At 44.0% G+C, this 19,812-nt stretch overlaps 1 protein-coding gene across 5 annotated transcripts in view; it reads left to right on the plus strand.

Moving 5' to 3' along the window:
• Positions 1-19,812, plus strand: part of SMAD9 (SMAD family member 9) — a 72,361-nt gene that overhangs the window by 36,239 nt on the left and 16,310 nt on the right. For 4 of the 5 annotated variants that reach the window (XR_016212922.1, XM_051831792.3, XM_051831793.3 and 1 more), the window contains 3 exons: positions 3,534-4,135; positions 10,069-10,326; positions 16,897-17,118. Coding sequence is in view for 4 of the 5 variants with exons in the window: in XM_051831792.3 (XP_051687752.1) it covers positions 3,724-4,135; positions 10,069-10,326; positions 16,897-17,118 (892 nt within the window). In the remaining variant the exon portion in view is untranslated. The remainder of the gene's footprint in view (positions 1-3,533; positions 4,136-10,068; positions 10,327-16,896; positions 17,119-19,812) is intronic. The other variant, XM_089303683.1, reaches the window with a different exon arrangement.

The following is a 19,812-nucleotide window of genomic DNA, read 5'->3' on the forward strand; positions in this document are numbered from 1 at the left end:
CCCAGATACTCTGAAGTGAGATATGGGCATCTCCACTAGCAGGCTAAATGCCCACCCCCAAACTTGGATGATTGTACACCATAATAACAACTGTATTTTGCATTGTAACCGTAGACACAGCTCAAGTGACCATGCACGAGCACATACACACACACACACACACACACACACACAGAATTCCTACCTGTGAATGAAAAGTTTTTTTTTTAACTAAAATTTAATGAATATAAATTTGCAAAGTACAGAATATTGATTACAATGACTTCCCCCCCATAACGTCCCTCCAACCCGCAACCCTCCCCTTATCCACTCCCTCTCCCCTTCCATTCATGTCAAGATTCATTTTCGATTCTCTTTATATACAGAAGATCAGTTTAGCATAGATTAAGTCAAGATTTCAACAGTTTGCTCCCACACAGAAACATAAAGTGAAAAATACTGTTTGAGTACTAGTTATAGCATTAAATCTCAATGTACAGCACACTAAGGACAGAGATCCTACATGAGGAGTAAGTGCACAGTGACTCCTGTTGTTGACTTAACAAATTGACACTCTTGTTTATGGCCTCAGTAATCACCCTAGGCTCTTGTCATGAGCTGCCAAGGCTATGGAAGCCCCCTGGGTTCACTGACTCTGATCATTTTTAGACAAGGCCATGGTCAAAGTGGAAGTTCTCTCCTCCCTTCAGAGAAAGGTACCTCCTTCTTTGATGACCTATTCTTTCCACTGGGATCTCACTCGTGGAGATCTTTCATTTAGGTTTTTTTTCCCCCCAGAGTGTCTTGGCTGTGAATGAAAAGTTTTAATGAACTTATTTTACATACTACTGTACTGTTTCCTTTTTAGGTGCCCTGCCATATAGTCTGTCTAGGATTTTGCTTTGTATTCCATTCCAATAAATTGATTTTGCATGCCATTTGTAGAGAGGAACCCACAGATTCAAATCAAACATAATTTAGGAAACTGTTAGCTGTTTCATGGAGCAAAAAATCTTTTAAAAATATATTTAGTTTAACTCTGCTGAACATTTTTATAAAAAGTCTTTTCTCTACCACTGACTTCAGCTTAAAGATTTATGACACAATTTACTAACAACAAATCCCGTGTAAAACTAAGCAGAATCCACAGTTCTTTTGGGGTCCCAGTTCCTCTGCATTTTGCTACTTCTCCTCCCCAGACCTCCTGACCTCTTTCCACCGTTGCTTTCAGGCAGCCTGTCTGGATTGCGTAAACAGATCTTGAAACAGTGACTTAACTATACTTTATAAATTTGCGATTGTTAAGCCACAAAACCAACCTTTCCAAACAAAACCGAGTGTAAGTCAAACTGCCAAGTGACAAAGAACAGCGCTGAGCCCTCAACTCTCCTTTTCATCACAGTTTACCTCTGCACAAGCCTAAATAAAATCCATACGGGGAAGAAACTGATGGGTGGCTTTATGCTCACTAAATGTCATCAGTTCTTGTGTAACCAGCCTGCCACCCTCTCAGATGAGGTGCCTGATAGTCACCATAGCAAGGGTTTATATAGCACCTTTGTTCAAAAGAAGTTTACATAATTGCATTCAAAAAAGTAAAGCTTTCCCTCTTTGGTGAAGCCAAGGAGAAAAATATACTTAATGCGTATTAAACAAGCAATTGTTGGAGATTATGAACTAGATTGATTCCAAGATACTAAAATGAGTCAGCTTGCTCCAGAATGTTACCAACAGCCACTTGAAACATTAATGAGGTAGATGGTTTCTCAAATCTGGAAGGAGAAGGTTTTGTTTAAGCCAGCTGTTACATAGACAGGGAAACGCGTTTCTGCCTCAGGACATTTAAATAGGACCATTGAATAACTGGGAAAGAATGTCTCTGAAAAACGAAGGCAAATAACAAATTTGCCCTGAAATGCAAAATAGCAAATGGACAAGAGTACCTTTCTGGTGTACACACTTGTATATTTGACTGTGTATGACTTCTAGAAAAGTAGTTCTCAAAGTTTTTGGTCTTGGGACCCCTTCCAATTTTAAAAATCATGGAGGGGACAGATGTTTGGGGCAGCAGTTAGGACATCACTTCCAATGCCCACATCCCGTACCAGAGTGCCTGGGTTTGTGAACTGGCTCAGCTCTCAACTTCAGCTTCCTGCTAATGTGCACAGTGGGAGACAGCAGGTGATGGTTCAACTACTTGGCAGCTGGCTTCAGCCTCAACCAGCCCTGGATCTTGTATTCATTTGGGAAGTGAATCAGTAGGTGGATGATATTTGTCTGTCTTTCTCTGTCCCTGACTCTGCCTTTAAAATAAATAAGTTTTTAAAATTAAAAAAATAAAAGTCTTGAGAACTGCAAAGAACCTGTGTGTATGGAGGCTTTACCTATCAATTTGGATCATTTTTGGAATTAAAACTGAGAGATTAAAATTTATGGATTCATTAAAAATAATACACCCTTTACAAATTAACATAAGCATATTTTTATTTAAAAGCCCTATTTTTTTTAAAAAAAGACTTTTAGACTAGACTGTCGTTTTTTCATATTTTTGCAAATCTCTTCAGTACCTGGTTTAATAGATGGCATTTGGCTTCTCATCTCCACTGCAGCATACAATCTGTTGTTATGGCTGAAGTACATGAAGAAGATTTAGCCCACACAGCTGTGTAATTCAAGAAAGGACCCTAGAGCTCCACCCCTGCCCCCTGCCCAGGGAGTGTCTCAGGGACTCCCAGGGATCCTTGGGGCACCCTTTGAGAACCACCGTCCTATGAATATTTGTTAAGAGGGCTGTCCCTGAGTGGTGAGATTATTAGCATTCCTAATGTTCCTGCTTTTCGCTGGCATGTGTGTATCTTCCACAGTGGAAATGCATTACCCTGAAAGTGATAAAGAGGACTGAGTTTGTCAAGGGAAGGTTACGTGGGCCCTAGAAACCCAGGCAGAGGAGTTTACCCTTGAAAAACCAAGAAGCCACACAATTCCTTTTTACTTTGTAAAAATGTTTGATTAACACTTGTACCTTTGGGATCCAGTGCAATATTTCAGTACCTGCACAGAGCATAAATGGATCAGATCAGGCAAGCAGCCATTCCATCTCCTTGTCTTTCTTTGTGTGTGGAGCCTGCCAGCTCCTCTCTCCAGTTCTTCATGCGGCAGGACATTCGTTATTGTGAGCTGTGGTCACCCCACTGCTGTGCATGTGCCATTTTTTCAAAAGGAAGATGATGTCGTAAGAGGCGTTTCTGGCAGAAGGTGGGTTCAAACTGGCAGAGAGGAGAAGGTGAGAAGCTACAACAGAGGGGTCGCAGTTACCAGGTGAGGGGGGAAGTGCGCACGGCCTGCGATGTCCCTGGAAATGGAGAGACAGGGACAGATGTGTCAAGACGTTGTAAGTCAGAATGACGGAGGCCCGGGTATAGGAAATAAAGGAGAGGGCAGAGTCAAAGGTGACCGAGGGTTTGCAAGTTAAAACGTTTGAAGAGTGTTTTCTTCCTTCCATCTGTTGGTAACCTTTGTTGGAAGTGGCCCTGATGTCTTGTCTTGTCTTTCAGGGTTGGCAGCCCGATCAGCGGTTCAGGGGGCAGTCAGCACACTTCCCACCTGGAATCGGCCACAACTGCTCCCAGCAGGCGAGGCATGACACCTCGGGAGAGTCACCTGCCGCCGACTGCCCCCTGGCCTTGCAGGCTGTAAAGGGCCGGGTCTGGTTTCTGTGTGTGCTGCACCCCGAGGACCCCTCTTATGCACTCCAGCACCCCCATCAGCTCCCTCTTCTCCTTCACCAGCCCCGCAGTGAAGAGACTGCTCGGCTGGAAGCAGGGAGATGAAGAGGAGAAGTGGGCGGAGAAGGCAGTAGACTCTCTAGTGAAGAAATTAAAGAAGAAGAAAGGCGCCATGGACGAGCTGGAGAGGGCGCTCAGCTGTCCCGGGCAGCCCAGCAAGTGCGTCACCATCCCCCGGTCTCTGGACGGGCGGCTGCAGGTGTCCCACCGCAAGGGTCTGCCCCACGTCATTTATTGCCGAGTGTGGCGCTGGCCGGATCTCCAGTCCCACCATGAGTTGAAGCCGCTGGAGTGCTGTGAGTTCCCATTTGGCTCCAAGCAGAAGGAGGTGTGCATCAACCCTTACCACTATCGCCGGGTAGAGACGCCAGGTACGTCGTCTTGTTCAGGTTTGTGTTCAAGGTGAAGATCTCCACATAGATGGGGAGAGTGCTGGGGCCCCGAGAGAGAGAGAGAGAGAGAGAGAGAGAGAGATTGATTGATTCAGAGATTCAGCTTTGAGGAAGTAATCCAAAATATTGTAGTCAGAAAAATATAGAAGGAAGATATTTTCATTTCAATATACATGTAAGCTTTGTGAGATCTTGAAAGATGAAGGTTTATTTTAATGGGATGAGTCATTATATATTTTCCTTGTTCTTGGAGCCTTGAAATAGTCTTAAAATAGCCTTAATAATGATTAGCTGTTAAAAAAAAGAAAAAAATAAACATATCCTCCCCACCCCCCCCTCACCCCCACACAACTGAACTGAACTGAACTGTCTTGAACTAAACTAAAGAAGGATTTTTGGCTGTCACTTTCCCCAAGTTCAGGTAAATGGGAAATCTCTCTTCTGGGGCTTATAACAGCCAATTAAAGATTTGCTGTGCGTCATTCCAGGACTGAAAGCAACAGGGTTTGGGGCAAGATTGACAGCTGTTCTTAAATGGTTTTATATATGGGGAAGTACCATCTAAAACCCTTCACACACACACATATTCCACCCCATCTCCCTTGTAAAGATTGGTGTTTATCTTCATTCCCTCACACTGGCTCCATAGTTTTACTGCAATTCTCTTTAGATTCAGTGTTTCTGTTGCATTTCAGGCAGGAATACAGATTTTATTGGTACCTTCTCTTTTTGGTTGGCCATTTGCCCCATTCCAGGAAACCAGAGGGCTGACACATCCGACACATTAGCTCAGAGAAATTGCCCGTGTCCGACTAAGTACCCTGGTGTTCTCCAGGTAATGGTTCAAGGGTTCAGTTTCCTTTAGAGCAGTGTAATGAGTGATTCACACCCAGCCCGTGTCAGCCTTGGCCAGGTGACTTGTCAGACCTGCAAAGCTTGCTGTCAGAACAGATGCTTGTGTGGGGGTGCGTCTCATAACCCCTCCATCCAGAGGCTGAGGCCCTGTGTGGGAATGATTAGGAGGCCCCACCTTCTGGGCAGATCTGATGCATTTTTCCTAAATTGTGAAGATCTTTGCATTTTTCCCTTCCTGATTCGCTTTGGACTCTGCATACTTGAAGTATGAGTTAGGACAAAAACGGCTTGATTCCCTTTTCTGTCTCAAAGAATTGAGTTATATTAAGCTTCCAAAACACACCCAAATGGAAAGATGTTCATTAAGAAATCATTTCTCCCTTCCTGAATATTGTACTTGTAAGATGTAACAAATTGTAACAAGTGTCTTATAAAATATATCTGGTTTTCCTTTTGAACACTCAAAAACTAAATGTTAAAGAACTGTTTGATATTTTGGTTTTTTAAATTATGCAATATCCTTTTAGGACATTTTGGTCTTACTGCTTTATGTATGACAGATAGATTTCCTGTTGTCATGTTTTTGGTTTGAATTTATAGAATGAAAGATGGATAAAGATTACATTAATTTAAGGTAATATTTAAACAACACAGATTTTAAAAATCCTAACCACAATTTTTGTAGAAGAAATATATTTTATATCTATTTAGCTAGTCATGCTCAAAGTAAATATTTTTAGAACAATGAAATTGTGAACTGTAACCAAGTTTTGCCTGTGAAAGCTCTCATTTTTTGACCTTTTAGTTTAAGTACACTGAATGCTGCGTTCTGATTTGTTCATTTACACATCCACTTACCTAGCCTATTTCAGTGCTTATGCAACTGTCAAGCTAGATTTTATTTCTTAAATTTCCAGTCCTTCAAATGAATAACTTTACAATTCAGATAAATAAATTAATAAACAAAATACTAAAAACACAAAAAATACAAGTTTTGAAATTACTTATTTAAACATATATAAAATTACCCTGTTAAACTGTTGTAAAATTTTGTGAACAGTTGCTGTTTCAGTACGAATCTCTTCACAGACTGGGCCCCAGCCATTGGTCAGGTGTCTACAGTTCTCAGACCACACCTGTCCTGGCACAGCTCTAGTAGAAGCTGGGAAAAATGTGTTCCAGGATGGTTTTCTCTGTGAAGCTGGAGGTTCTTCCAGGTGTGCCAATTCCTTTGTGCATAAAATATGCACACTAAAGATCAAGCGTTCCTAGTTCAAAGTTCTGAATCTGAAATGCTCTGAGACCTGAGCAAGTGCTCACAAAGTTTTGGATATTGGAGCATTTTTGATTTTACATTTTCGAATTAGGGATGCTTAACTGGTAAAATCTATGCAGATATTCCCAAATTTGAAAAACTTCAAAGTCTGAAACACTTCTGATCCAAAGCATTTCAGATAAGGGACCCTGAGTGTGTACATCCAAACCACGACTTTTGAAAAAAGGGCGGAAGTGTTGTTCAGTTTGGCTCTGCATCCCCATATGCCCCTGTAACTCCCGTTGTTTCCCGCTGTGTAGCACTGAGATGTAAAGATAGCAGGCTGCAGTCAGCTGCCAATGGCCATAGGTTCCTCATCTGCAGACTGAATCAGCTGCATATTGAAAATATTTTTTAATTGCATCTATACTGAAAATGAACAGAATGTTCTTATCTTTTCCCTTAAGAATGCAGTGTAACAGCTATGTTCATAGTATTCATGGTTCATACTGTTAGGCATTATGAGTAATCTAGAGATGGTTTAAAGTGTACAGAGGATATGCACAGGTTATATGCAAATGCTATGCCATTTTATAGAAGGAACTTCAGCATCCATAGATTTTGATATCAGAGGAAGGACCATATCTCCTGGTTCTAAGGCACAATTATATTTAAAAGGTGGCAGTCACAATTTTAAATTATATTTAAAAGCTGCAGTCGAGATGTGGAAACAAAATTTAGTCACCAGGGTTAGCTGAGTTTCAAAGGAAAGTATTTAAAAATACGATCCAAGCAAATCTAAGGCGTCTGTGACAGTGAGGTAGAACAAGGACCAGAGTGATACCATCAGTTTTCTTTCATTCACTGTCTTTGGTTTACTCAAATGGTAAAAATATAGTCTTAAGATATTTTTCATGATAGAGAACAATGTATCCTTTCTTTCCTCTTGGTGCTTCAGATCTGCAGGCCATGAAGAAATAGAGGTCTCTGTATGCAGGAGGCAGTGTGGCATTATGCCAGGGATGGGCCAGGTTAGGAATACACTGTAGATGTATAAGCCAGAGAGGTTATTCCAATCCTTCACCACAAAACAGTGTGTGTTTGAATATCGCTGGCATTGTGATGAGCAAGTGTCGTTGAGAAAGGCAGCGTATGTCTCTCATGATGGCAGACTCTCACTTCAGACTAGACACAACCAAAGTCGTGTTTTTATTCCTTCACAGTTATGCAGTACCTTAAAGGCAATGGGATGGCATGTCACCATGTCGCTTTGGATGTCAGGAGATACTGTATATAAATACTAGCTTGTGAAGGCAAAGAAATAATTGTTTTCTCTGCCACCATAATCTGTAGGGGTTTAAGGTTTTTGTTGTTGTTGTTTTTTAATATTTATTTATTTATTTGAAAGGCAGAGTTACAGAGAGGCAGGGGCAGAGAGAGAAGAGAAAGATATCTTCCATCCACTGGTTCACTTCACAAATGGCTGCAATGGCCAGAGCTGGGCCAATTCGAAGCCAGGAGCTAGAAGCCAGGAGCTTCTTCTGGGTCTCCCATGCAGGTTCAGGGACCCAAACACTTGGGCCATCTTCTGCTACATTCCCAGGCCATCGCAGAAAGCTGGACCAGAAGTAGTGCAGCCAGGATTTGAATCAGTGCCCATATGGGATGCCGGCACTGCTGACAACAGCTTTACCTACTACGCCAAAGCTACGGCCCCAAGGTTTTAGTTTAAAACCTTTATTTATCCATTTGAATTTATTTCTTGCCCTTAGCACTGAAAATCATTGCTTGTTAAAAAAAAGATGAATGTGTTATGTTAAAAGGCAAATTGTAGACTCTGTGGTTAATGTTTTTATTCTGTAAACCTTTCGGAATTTGTTTTCACCTTACTTAAAGGCAGAATGAGAGAGAAGGAGAAGGGATGAAAGAGAGAGAAAGAGGACACATGCTTCATCCACTGGTTCACCCCCAAATGCCACCATCTGCCAGGCATGGACCAGGTTGAAGCCAGGAGCCAGGAATTTCATCCAGGTCTCCTATGTGGGTGACAGGGGCCCAAGTACTTGGGCCATCTTCTGCTGCTTTCGTAGGTGCATTAGCAGGGAGCTTGATTGGAAGCAGAGCAGCTGTGACTGTAACCAGTGCTCTGATACAGGATGTTAGTGTCACAGGTGGCAGCTTTACCCACTGCACCACAACACTGACTCAGATTTTAATTTTTTAAGAGACGCTTTAGAACAAATTTTGTGAGTGTTTATCAATAGTTGCACGCAGGAATGAATCAGTAGTATCATCAGAAGCTAGAACCCCCCGGTTCATTCCTAGAAACAACTTTTTTTGAACTATTTCTTGCTTAGTTCTTAGGCTGTTTCCATCCATGATCGCTAAAAATTCTGGAGGTGACCCTAGAGAGTATGCTTATACATACATTTCCAAACTGGTCACCTTTGGATCATTTCATTGACTCTCACATAAAAATGAAGCCTTAACTATTTTTATCACCATCCTCCTCCTTCCTCACCTCGATCCTTGATATTTATATTTAGTTGACAGTTTACATTAGTTCTTGGCTACATGGCTGGTTTCTGTTGTGAAATGTGGGGGTAAGAGTTGGTTTATCCTCAGAAGAGCATTGGTCAGCTGCCTTCTAGCGGCCAGGCTGGGGTGGGAAGTTGGTCCTCAGTTCTTGGTAGGTGACTTTGAAATGCTCCTCTGGGAACTTCTCAGATCTTCCATTTATCCTTCACAGTTGGAATTGCGAGATGGCAGGAAGAGGTCTGGATCTGTTTTCATTCATTGACCTCTGTGCTCTGTGGTTCTTTTCCATCTGAAAACCTAGATCCTTTTTTTAGCTCTAGGAGTTTCTTCTGATATTTCTTTGCTGAAGTTCCCTGCTCTGTTTTCTCAGCTTCTCTGTCTGGAGTTATGTTGGTCACAGCAGGCACTTCAGCAACCCTGTGGGGTACGCCCTGCAGGCTGGGCATTGCACACTTCAGAAGTCACTGGGCACTGAGAATGCTCAGACGAAGCTTGCTTTAAGAATATGAATTCATTCCTACATTTTACATAAGGTCAAGATCAGAGATACGTTGTTCTCAAAGAATGGGAGACAGGAAGAACTTAGTAAAAGGAACAAGCTTAATTTACAGCTGTTCTTATCACTGCTTATCTTTGACTTGCTCATTTTATTATTATTCACCATTTGTATTTTACTTAATAACTTTTTATGACTCACCTTTAAATATTTCCGATAAGAACCAACAGACTGTTTTTATTCCAGCAGCACTGCTGAGCCTGAAATTGAGGCTACCCATCTAAATAATTCAGCATGGCCTCTGAAGGGAAGACATTCTGGGCATCACTTACGGTTTCATTGCGAGCAGCATAAACCAATTTTACATTAAAAAAAAAAAGGCTATTGGCAGAATTAAAGGAAGATGAAAGCAATCAGGTTTTCAGAAGGCCATGCTTAGGACAGCCTGGTCATTTGCAAGGTGGGAATGGATGGGCAGTCTTGGAGAGTTGCAAGGAGCCTTTTCGAACTTCTTCAGGAATTGTGGCATTCTGCTGTAGAAACACGTGGCCAGGAGAGGGCCTGTTGGTTGAGCTCAAGTCAATACTCTTGCTTTTGATATAGAGATGGGACCTTCCTGGACAGTTTCACAAAGAACTGTGGAGGGATAGTTCCCAGAGGAAAGAAAGGTTGGTCGTCAGGAAGTGAACAGATGAAAACAGACTGTGCCCTCTGTTCTGTGCCGATGAGCCGCGTTGCATCTCACTCGCTTGTTCCTTCTGCTCCTAGTGCTGCCTCCGGTGCTGGTGCCACGGCACAGTGAATATAACCCCCAGCTCAGCCTGCTGGCCAAGTTCCGCAGCGCCTCCCTGCACAGCGAGCCGCTCATGCCACACAACGCCACCTACCCTGACTCCTTCCAGCAGCCTCCGTGCTCTGCGCCCCCTCCCTCGCCCAGCCATGTGTTCCTGCAGTCCCCGTGCACCGCCAGCTACCCCCACTCCCCAGGAAGTCCTTCGGAGCCTGACAGCCCATATCAGCACTCAGGTCAGTAGGAGCTACAGTCAGTGGGAAAATAGGACACAACACTATTATTTATAGTGGACTATGGTAAATCATATAGAATCATCACAACTGACATTCATTTCGTGCTTTGTAGTTTACAAGGCAATGTACTATGGGCCTCCTGTTGGAGCCCGCCCACCCTCTAAAGTGCTCAGGACCATATGCATTTTGGAGCAGATCTGTGGGGCTACAACATGGTTTTGTACTGGGCTCTGGTTCTAATCATCTGGATGCTCTGAAACACTAAATGGATTTGAGCAGCATCCCCGAGAATTTCCAAGGATTTTTTTTTAAGGCAGTAGAAATAAGATGAAAATACATCTCTAACCCCAGCAGGAAGGCTTGGCCTGAGGACAGCCACCATGGAGGAGCAGGGTTAGGCCTTATCTTGGGTTGGCTATTGCAGCAAAGGGAAGCCCTGCCTGTACAAGACATACCTGCAGCTTCATGGGGCAGGGAGAGAGGCCTCAGCACTCACCAGTGCATTAGCCTTTTTTGTCCTGTGAAGCCAGGACAGCAGCCTGAATATAGAACTCTTCAGTAGCTGCTGAATTTAAAAAGCAGATGGAAAGGAAAGGAACAAGCTAGGGTAGTGTTGTCATTGTAGTGCTGCCATGCCTGCAAGGTGGGTCTAAGTTGAGATAAGGAAAAAGAAGTCCTATGCAGCCTGTGAGTGTGAGATAAGCACTATCTTGGGCTAACAGGTCCTGGCACCATGCACAGATGAATTTGGTGCCACGTGTTACTTTCACATATTCATTTATTAAACATATATTTAGACTGTTACTATTTGTTGCTGAAAGCAGAAGTAAGAGGTCCCTATTCTCAAAAAACTTATGCAGTGTGGGAAGATGAAGCGAATGTTGTCTCCCCCCCCCCTTTTTTTTTTAAATTTATTTGACAGATAGAGTTAGACAGTGAGAGAGAGAGAGACAGCTGGTGCTGTGCCGATCCAAAGCCAGGAGCCAGGTGCTTCCTCCTGGTCTCCCATGCGGGTGCAGGGCCCAAGCACTTGGGCCATCCTCCACTGCCTTCCCGGGCCACAGCAGAGAGCTGGACTGGAAGAGGAGCAACCAGGACAGAATCCGGCGCCCTTATGGGATGCCGGCGCCGCAGGCAGAGAATTAACATACACACACACATACCTCTTGTGTGTCTGTTTCGGTCATTAAACAGTCTTTTTCATGTCCAGCACAGAGCCTGAAGTGTAGTAGTTGCCCACTAGTTGCTTATTAAGTATATAAATTACCACATAGGCAGTTGGGACATGGGACTGCAACTTAGGGCTGTAGATAATGGATTTTACTGACTTAGTAAGAAATGACTGAGTGCCCGACACCATGCCAGCGTTCGAGGTACAGTGATGATGAAGATAATGGGTTCTGACCTCCAAGAAGCAGCAACTGCTGAGAACAATAGCATGAATATGTAACCAAGGGTGAGGGAGGCTGTAGGAATCCAGGTAAATGATAGGGAGGATGTGGGGCTGCAAAGGAGTGAATTGAAGGAGGTAGAATCAATGGGAATTGATTGGTGAGGGCTGGGATGCTGGCCGGAAGCTTGGGAACCCACACACAGAGTGCAAGCAGGTGGATGAGTCTTACAAGTGGCTGAGTTCATGGAGAAGGAGTGAATGGGGCAGAGAAAGAAGTCGTTCAAGGACAGAGCCACAGTGACAGGGCAGGAGGATAATTATGTTGTAAAGTTCGTGTTTACATAGCACACATCTATGCCATAAAAATTTCCCGTACTGCCTTTGTTTTATTGTCCTGGTTACATTCACAGGTTGACGTTCTTGTTCGTCTCTTCCCCCTGTCGCCTACCCATGAAGGACAGGTAAAAGGATGCAGAAGCTGGGTAGTTTCTCATGGAAGGCAGAGCCCTTTTCATTTCAAACAATATAATTCTTTCCTGAATAATAAATAGCAAAATGCCAACTTGAAGAAACAGAATCACAGATAAATAGGAGAAAAGGAACTGTTGAGGTGAACAGGCGTAGCCTCTAATTTTTAACAGCTTTATTGAGCTGTAATTCATACATGAGGGAGTCTTTCAAAAAATTTTTGGAAAAATGGGGTGAAACTATGAGTTTATTTTATTGCAAAAAATTGAAATCCATGCATAGTTTTTTCATAACACACATTTTCCACATATTATGGATAAAATTTTTTGCAAAAGTTTTTTACACTAAAATATACTTATAATTCCATTTTTCACCAATTTTTTGAAGTACCCTCAAATCATAAAATTCACCTGTTTCAAGTATACGGTTCAATCATCTTTTTGGTATGTTACATTATTTTTTTTAAGTTGTGATAAAATATAAAGTTTGCCATTTTAACCATTTTTAGGAGTACAATCCAGTGGCGTTAAACACAGTTACAGTGCTGTGAGACTGTCACCACTATCCTTATTTGAAAATTTTTCTCATCTCCACTAACAGAAACTCTGTGCTCATCAAGCAAACTCCCCCACTCCTCCCTTTACCAGCCCCGGTAACCTCTTATCTACCTTCTTTTCTTTTCATATTTATTTTATTTATTCTAAAGGTAGAGTGACAGAAAGAAATAGAAGAAAAGAGATCTTCTATCCACCCACTCACTCCACAAATGGCCACAACAGCTGGGGCTGGTCCAGGCCTAATCCAGGAGCATGGAACTCCATCTGGGTCTCCCACAGAAGTGGCAGGGGCCCAAGTACTTTGGCCATCTTATGCTGACTTCCCAGGTGCACTAGCCGGAAACTGATCTGCTGTGCCACAGCGCTGGCCCCTAATTTCTGTCTCCGTGGTTTTGCCTATTCTAGGTACCTCATGGATTCATACAATATTTATTTTGTTTAGCGAAATATTTTCAGTTTATGCATCTAGACTTCATTTTTGTGAACAATATTTAATTGCATGGGTATACCACATTTTTAAAATTCCCTTCCTCCATTGGCTATTTGAGCTTTGTCTACCTTTCAATTTTTGTGAATAGTGCTACCATGCAGTTGGTGTGGAAGCATGTGTTTGAAGCCTTGCTTTCCATTCCCCTGGACATGTATGTAAGAGCAGAATTGCTATGTCCCATGGTAACTCTAGGTTCAGCCCGATAATTTTCTAGATACACCCAGGATCTGCAAAGGGGCTTCTTGCTTTTCAACTTTTTCACAGGGTCACAGTCCATTTCTCACAAGGAAATACCTATCTATGATTTCCTAGTGTAGTCTGGGAATCTGTGCATTAGAATTGCCTTCAGGGCCTGTTGAAATGTACTTGGTTACATAAACCAAAGCAGAATTTCTGGAAGTGGGGCTAGGAATCAGCACCATGAGTAAGCTCCACTGCGAGTTTGGTGTACACTTAAGTGAGACAACTGCTTGTATGGACAGTTCAACTCAATTCAATTCAAAGGCAGGTCGGGTGGGCTTTAGTTCAGTGGGTAAGTCAGTGCTTGGAGTGCCTGGGTCTCCAGTGCCTGGGTCATAGCTACTCTGCTTCTGATCCAACTTTCTGCTGAGGCACCCTGTGAGTCAGCAGGTGATGGCCCAAGTACTCGGGTTCCTGCCACCCATGTAGAGTGAGTTTCTATGCTCCTGGCTGCAACCTGGCCCAGCCCTGGCTGTTGCAGCCATTTGAGGAGTAAACCAAAGGATGGACTCTCTCTCCATTTGCTTGTCTGTCTCTCAGTGTCTCTTTGCCTTTCAAATAAAAAGAATAAGAATAAATAAAAATCTTGAGAAGTCTTTTTAAAAAGTAAGTGCAAATTGATCTCACCGTTTATGCTATTTAATTCCACCATTAAAGTAGCAAGACCTTCTGAACTAACATTAGGAATGTGTACTGAAGAAATAGTTTTTCTGAGGTTTCCCCAAAAATCTCATATGTATGTATATACATACATACTTATATATATATATATATATTCACACAAAAAGCACCCCTCTAACCAAATGAACAATGTCACTTTAAACCTATAGTAAAAAGCACAAATGGAACATATTCCCTTAACTTCTTAAATTCCTAATACCATACTAAACATCAGAAACTACAACTTTTTCCCTGCTAGGTTAAAAAAAAAAGAAAACAAACAAACAAAAAACACAACTTATTCTAGAAATGAAGATGATAAACAAAACACCCAGTCTGTGGTCCTGAGTGATGACACTTCCTAAAGTGCTTCTTAAAACGCAAGCAAAATAACAGACCAGCACATGTCTGTTTTGCTTTTTGTCTTGTTTTACTCTAGAGTAATGGGAAATACTCTTGGAAAATAGTTACTGTAGACAGTTGGATCTGCCCTTAAACTCCTGGGCTTGGAGGACAAGTGTTGCTGGTATAAAAGACTTTTTTAATGTGACAAAACTCCACTGAAGTGACATTAGGTGTGTCCTACTGAAGACATAGCTTGTTCTGAGCACCTCACTAAAAGGGTCAGTTAGTTTTCTCTGCCCCTAAGCGTTATCGTTAAGTTCAAATGACTTCATGATATGATTTTTAAATCTAGGAGTCAAGATCCTAGCTTTCTTTAGGGGGAAAAAAAGAGTTTATTTCATTCAAAAATCAGAGTTAGAGAGAGAGGGAGAGACAGATCTTCCATCTGCTAGTTCACTCCCCAAATGGCCACAATGGCCTGGGCTGGGTCAGGTTAAAACCAGGAGCTAGGAGTTTCATGCAGGTCTCCCACATAGGTGTCAGGGGCTCAAATACTTGGGCCATCTTCTGCTGCTTTTCCCAGGCCATTAGCAGGGAGCTGGATGGGAAGTGGAACAGCTGGGACTCAAACTGGCAACCAGATGGGATGTCAGTAGTGCACACGGTAGCTTTACACGCTATGCTGCGGTGCTAGCCCCGGCCTCCCAGCTTTTCTCAGCAGCAGAAGTCTGTAATCTGGCTTGTAAAACACCGAGAAAGCTAATCCTTCTTTGATGTGAGCTGAGTTTCCAGCTCGTATGTTGCCGTGGGATTGTACAGTGGCCACAGGGATGCTCTGTTCATAAGATACTTCAAAAACCACCACCAAAAGAGAACAGCTGAAACCTGATTATAACTTTGTACCCAAGGCGCACTGAAAACGGTGCTTCTCTGCAAGTATCAGTCCTGTGACTGGACAGTGGTCATGGTTAGGCCGACCACACACACTCAGCAAATACTACCTTCTTTGGAAGTAATTCATAATACAACAGAGCAGGGGAGGGGACCCTTTTTTTCTGTCAAAGGTGATTTGGATATTTATCATATCATTCAAAGGCCATATAAAAGTATCAACTCAAAAATTAGCCTGCTATGGGGCCAGTGCTATGGCGTAGTGGATAAAGCCGCCGCCTGCAGTGCTGGCATCCCATATGGGCGCTGGTTCAAGTCCCGGCTACTCCACTTCTGATCCAGCTCTCTGCTATGGCCTGGGAAAGCAGTGAAAGATGGCCCAAGTATTTGAGCCCCTGCACCCACATGGGAGACCCGGAAGAGGCTCCTGGCTTCTGGTTTTGGATCGGCGCAGCTCCTGCCATTGCAGCCATCTCAGGAGTGAACCAGTGGGTGGAAAACCTCTCTCTCTCTCTCTCTCTCTGCCTCTACATAACTCTTTCAAATAAAAAAATAAATAATATTTTTAAAATAGCCTGCTATAGATTTATTGAATTTTGAGTACTACCTGTAATTGCCTTGTGAGGTCAGACCGAATGACTCGAGCCTTATAAGGCCCACAGGGTTGGACATTCACCACCCCTGTTCATGTGGCAGAGAGAAAAGCCTTTGGGGCAAGCCTCAGCTGAAGCCAGGAGCCAAGAGCTTCCTCTGGGTCTCCCACATCAGTAGCAGATTATTATTTTTAAATTTTGACTTATTAGAAATTGATCCTTTTTGGGGGCCAGCGCTGTGGCGCAGTGGGTTGACGCCCTGGCCTGACACGCCAGCATCCCATATAGGCGCGGGTTTGAGACCCAGCTGCTCCTCTTTCAGTCCAGCTCTCTGCTGTGGCCTGGGAAAGCAGTAGAAGATGATCCAAGTCCTTGGGCCCCTGCACCTACGTGGGAGACCTGGAAGAAGCTCCTGGCTCCTGGCTTCAGATCGGCACAGCTCCAGCCATTGCAGCCAATTGGGGAGTGAACCATCAGATGGAAGACCTCTCTCTCTCTCTCTCTCTCTCTCTCTCTCTGCCTCTCCTGTCTCTGTGTAACTCTGACTTTCAAAGAAATAAATAAATCTTAAAAAAAAAAAAAAAAGGAAAGCGATCCTTTTGCCTGTGGGGATTCAGTGTGGCTGTGTAACAGTGATATGCTATCTTTCATGTGTAAAGGTGAGGTGACCTGCCAGCTTCCTGTTAACGGCCTTTGCTTTAGGGGTGATGATTTCCATTGACGTCTTCATGTTGTGTTTTCCCTGCCTCTCCCACTACTGATAAACGTGTGTGCAGATGCTAGACCACAGAGCACTAACAAGAGCCACAGCCGCCTCGGCACAGGTGTGCTCACAGGTGTCGCTAGTCCATCAGAGCAGCAGGCCTGGCTGTGCAGCCACCTCGCTGGATACCAGCTTCCTGTGTTGTGGCACTTTGTTCCCCTTTCTTTCAGACTTCCGGCCCGTCTGCTACGAGGAGCCCCAGCACTGGTGCTCAGTGGCCTACTACGAACTGAACAACCGAGTCGGGGAGACCTTCCAGGCCTCCTCCCGCAGTGTGCTCATCGACGGCTTCACAGACCCCTCCAATAACAGGAACCGATTCTGTCTTGGACTTCTTTCTAATGTAAACAGAAACTCAACGATAGAAAACACCAGGAGACACATAGGAAAGGGTAAGAGCCGGTGGGTGGGGCATTCCTTTGTATAGTCCTCTGAGAAACCAGCCCCTTACCCATCTTGCCTCTCAGGGGAAAGACCCCCAGGCAGACGAGCTGCAGGACAGATTTGGCATTTCCCCTGGGGAGCACACAGGCTCTCCAGGTCCTGACCTGTGTGCTTCTGAAGTTCGCGCATCATCGCCGGGAGAGCGGCATGGGGGCTGTTGTGAAAAGCTAGGTGATAAATATGAATGCAGGATGACGTTATTGAAAGAAAGATTGTGTGTTATTTTTGAATTGCTTCAAGGGGCTAAGTAGGATGGCTTCTGAAGAAGAGGAATTCTGCCCACTTGGCTACTTGTATTTATATCAGGTAAAGTTACCTTGGGAGACACAGAAGTTAGGTCACTAGGAGCAGTGATTTATGAGTGGAAGCCTTGGGTAGGGTCTTGGGCTGTCCAGGCGACTGTCAGGACGGCTGACTGGGCCCAGTCTCACAGTCTGTGACTGTGGTTGTTTTACAGCCCATCTCCGGGAGGTGAGCAATGGCAGCAACTCCCAGCTGGGTGTGAGGCCTGGTTGATCTTTAAATTAATTTCTTTCCCATTTGAATCATTGACGTCTCTGAGTGAAGCTACATTGGAGTCAAACAGGCGTTAAGAACCTTCACTGTCATTTGATCTCTTCTCTCCCCGGACTTAAACCTCCCTAGGAAGATAGCTTGAGTCTTTTTTTTCAAATATCCAAGACATTCATTATTTCAGTTGGTGATGCGTTCTAAAGATCTCTTTGTTTATTTGAAAGGCAGAGTTACAGAGAGGCAGAGGCAGAGAGAAAGAGAGAGAGAGATAGGTCTTCTATTTGCTGGTTCACTCCCCAGATGGCCACAGCAGCTGGAGCTGGGCCGATCTGAAGCCAGGAGGCTGGAGTTTCTTCTGAGTCTCCCATGTAGGTGCAGGGACCCAAACACTTGAGCCATCTTCTACTGCTTTCCCAGGCCATAGCTGAGAGCTGGATTGGAAATGGAGCAGCCGGGACTTGAACCGGCACCCATATGGAATTCTGGCACTGCAAGTGGCGGCTTTACCCGCTATGCCACAGTGCTGGCCCCAGTTTTTTTATTTTTAAGAGGAGCTCTAAGATATGCCATAAAGTATGGCAGAAAAGAAATATTGGCATAGGACATTTGAGAGCAAGGGGCACCAGTCTCCTGTAAGCTTGCAGGAATGGCTCCGAGGTCCTGCCCTAGATGACCTGATTCTGAGCAACACAGCTTCTGTGGCACCAGCTTGAATAACTCTGCAGCAGAATGCACTCCAGGTTTAGCAAATAAGGTAACTTGCTCTGTGGAGTTTAATTAATAGAAACCCTTAGACTTTCGTGCCATGCACCCATCTCACAATTACTTGGCACCTCTTGTTGGCCAGACTGGACTCCAGGGATATAACAGTGGAAAAAAAGCACAAAACCTCCCCACCTTGTTGGATCACATCCTACTGGGGAATGACAGACAAGAAATAATATACATAGTATGGAAAATAGAGAAAAACAAAGTAGGGGAAGAGACTGGGGAGGGAGCCTAACCAGTGTAAGCAGGAAGGCTTTCCTTAGAAGGTAACGTTTGAGCAGAGAACGAGAGAAGGGACTGGCAACGTGGGCATTTGGGAGAAAAGCTTTCCAAGCAAAGGGAGCAGCAAGTGCAAGAGCTCTGAGCCTGCCTGGCATGTTGTAATAGCAAGAAAACTGCACGGAGCAGAGTGAGGGGACAGGACCAGGTCTCGGGAGCCTTGGGACCACTGTAAGGTCCTTTTGGCCTTGACTCTGTGTGAAATGGGAAGAGAGGTGTACACTGAGGAGTTTGTATGAAGGCACTTCAAGCATTTATGGAAAAATGGATTTTTTTTTTTTTTGACAGGCAGAGTAGACAGTGAGAGAGAGAGAGACAGAGAGAAGGTCTTCCTTTTCTGTTGGTTTACCTCCCAATGGCTGCTGCGGCCGGCGCGTTACGGCCGGTGCACGGCGTTGATCCGAAGCCAGGAGCCAGGTACTTTCTCCTGGTCTCCCATGCAGGCGCAGGGCCCAGGGACCTGGGCCACAGCAGAGAGCTGGGCTGGAAGAGGAGCAACCAGGACAGGACCAGCGCTCCGACCGGGACTAGAACCCTGTGTGCCGGCGCTGCAGGCGGAGGATTAGCCTAGTGAGCCACGGTAGTGGCAAAAAATGGATTTAAAAGATGTTTATTTCCATGCAAAAAATTTTGACATCCATGCTCTAGTTTTTTCATAATATACATTTTCCGTGAACTTTTTGAGGTACCGTCATGTGATCTGAGTTTACACTTTTTTACAAGGATCTGTTGTCTTTTATATTGAGATTAAACTGTAGCAGGCAAGGGTGGAAGATGTCAACAGCAACAAGTAATTCTTTTTTATTACAGTTAGTGAAGAGCCATTTCCCACCTTGGTAGTTGTTAGTTGGCTATGAGAGGTCTTGGAGGTTCCTTGTTACTCACAGTTAGATACATTGGGTGGTCCTCCTGAAGAGAGTCGATATGTGCACTTGGAGTTGTGTTTTCTCTGGTGGTGGGGTGGTGGTTTATACAGATTCACCCTGGCTTCCCTCTACTGGGACACACCGTGAGGTGATGGGGGCTGAGATGAAGCCTTTGTTTAGCCACGCAACAGTTAACTGATGCGAAGGGAATTGGAC

This window comes from Oryctolagus cuniculus, chromosome 9 (assembly GCF_051225735.1).
Source record: "Oryctolagus cuniculus isolate XC-2025 breed Fujian yellow rabbit chromosome 9, ASM5122573v1, whole genome shotgun sequence".
In the NCBI taxonomy this organism is placed as follows: Eukaryota; Metazoa; Chordata; class Mammalia; order Lagomorpha; family Leporidae; genus Oryctolagus; species Oryctolagus cuniculus.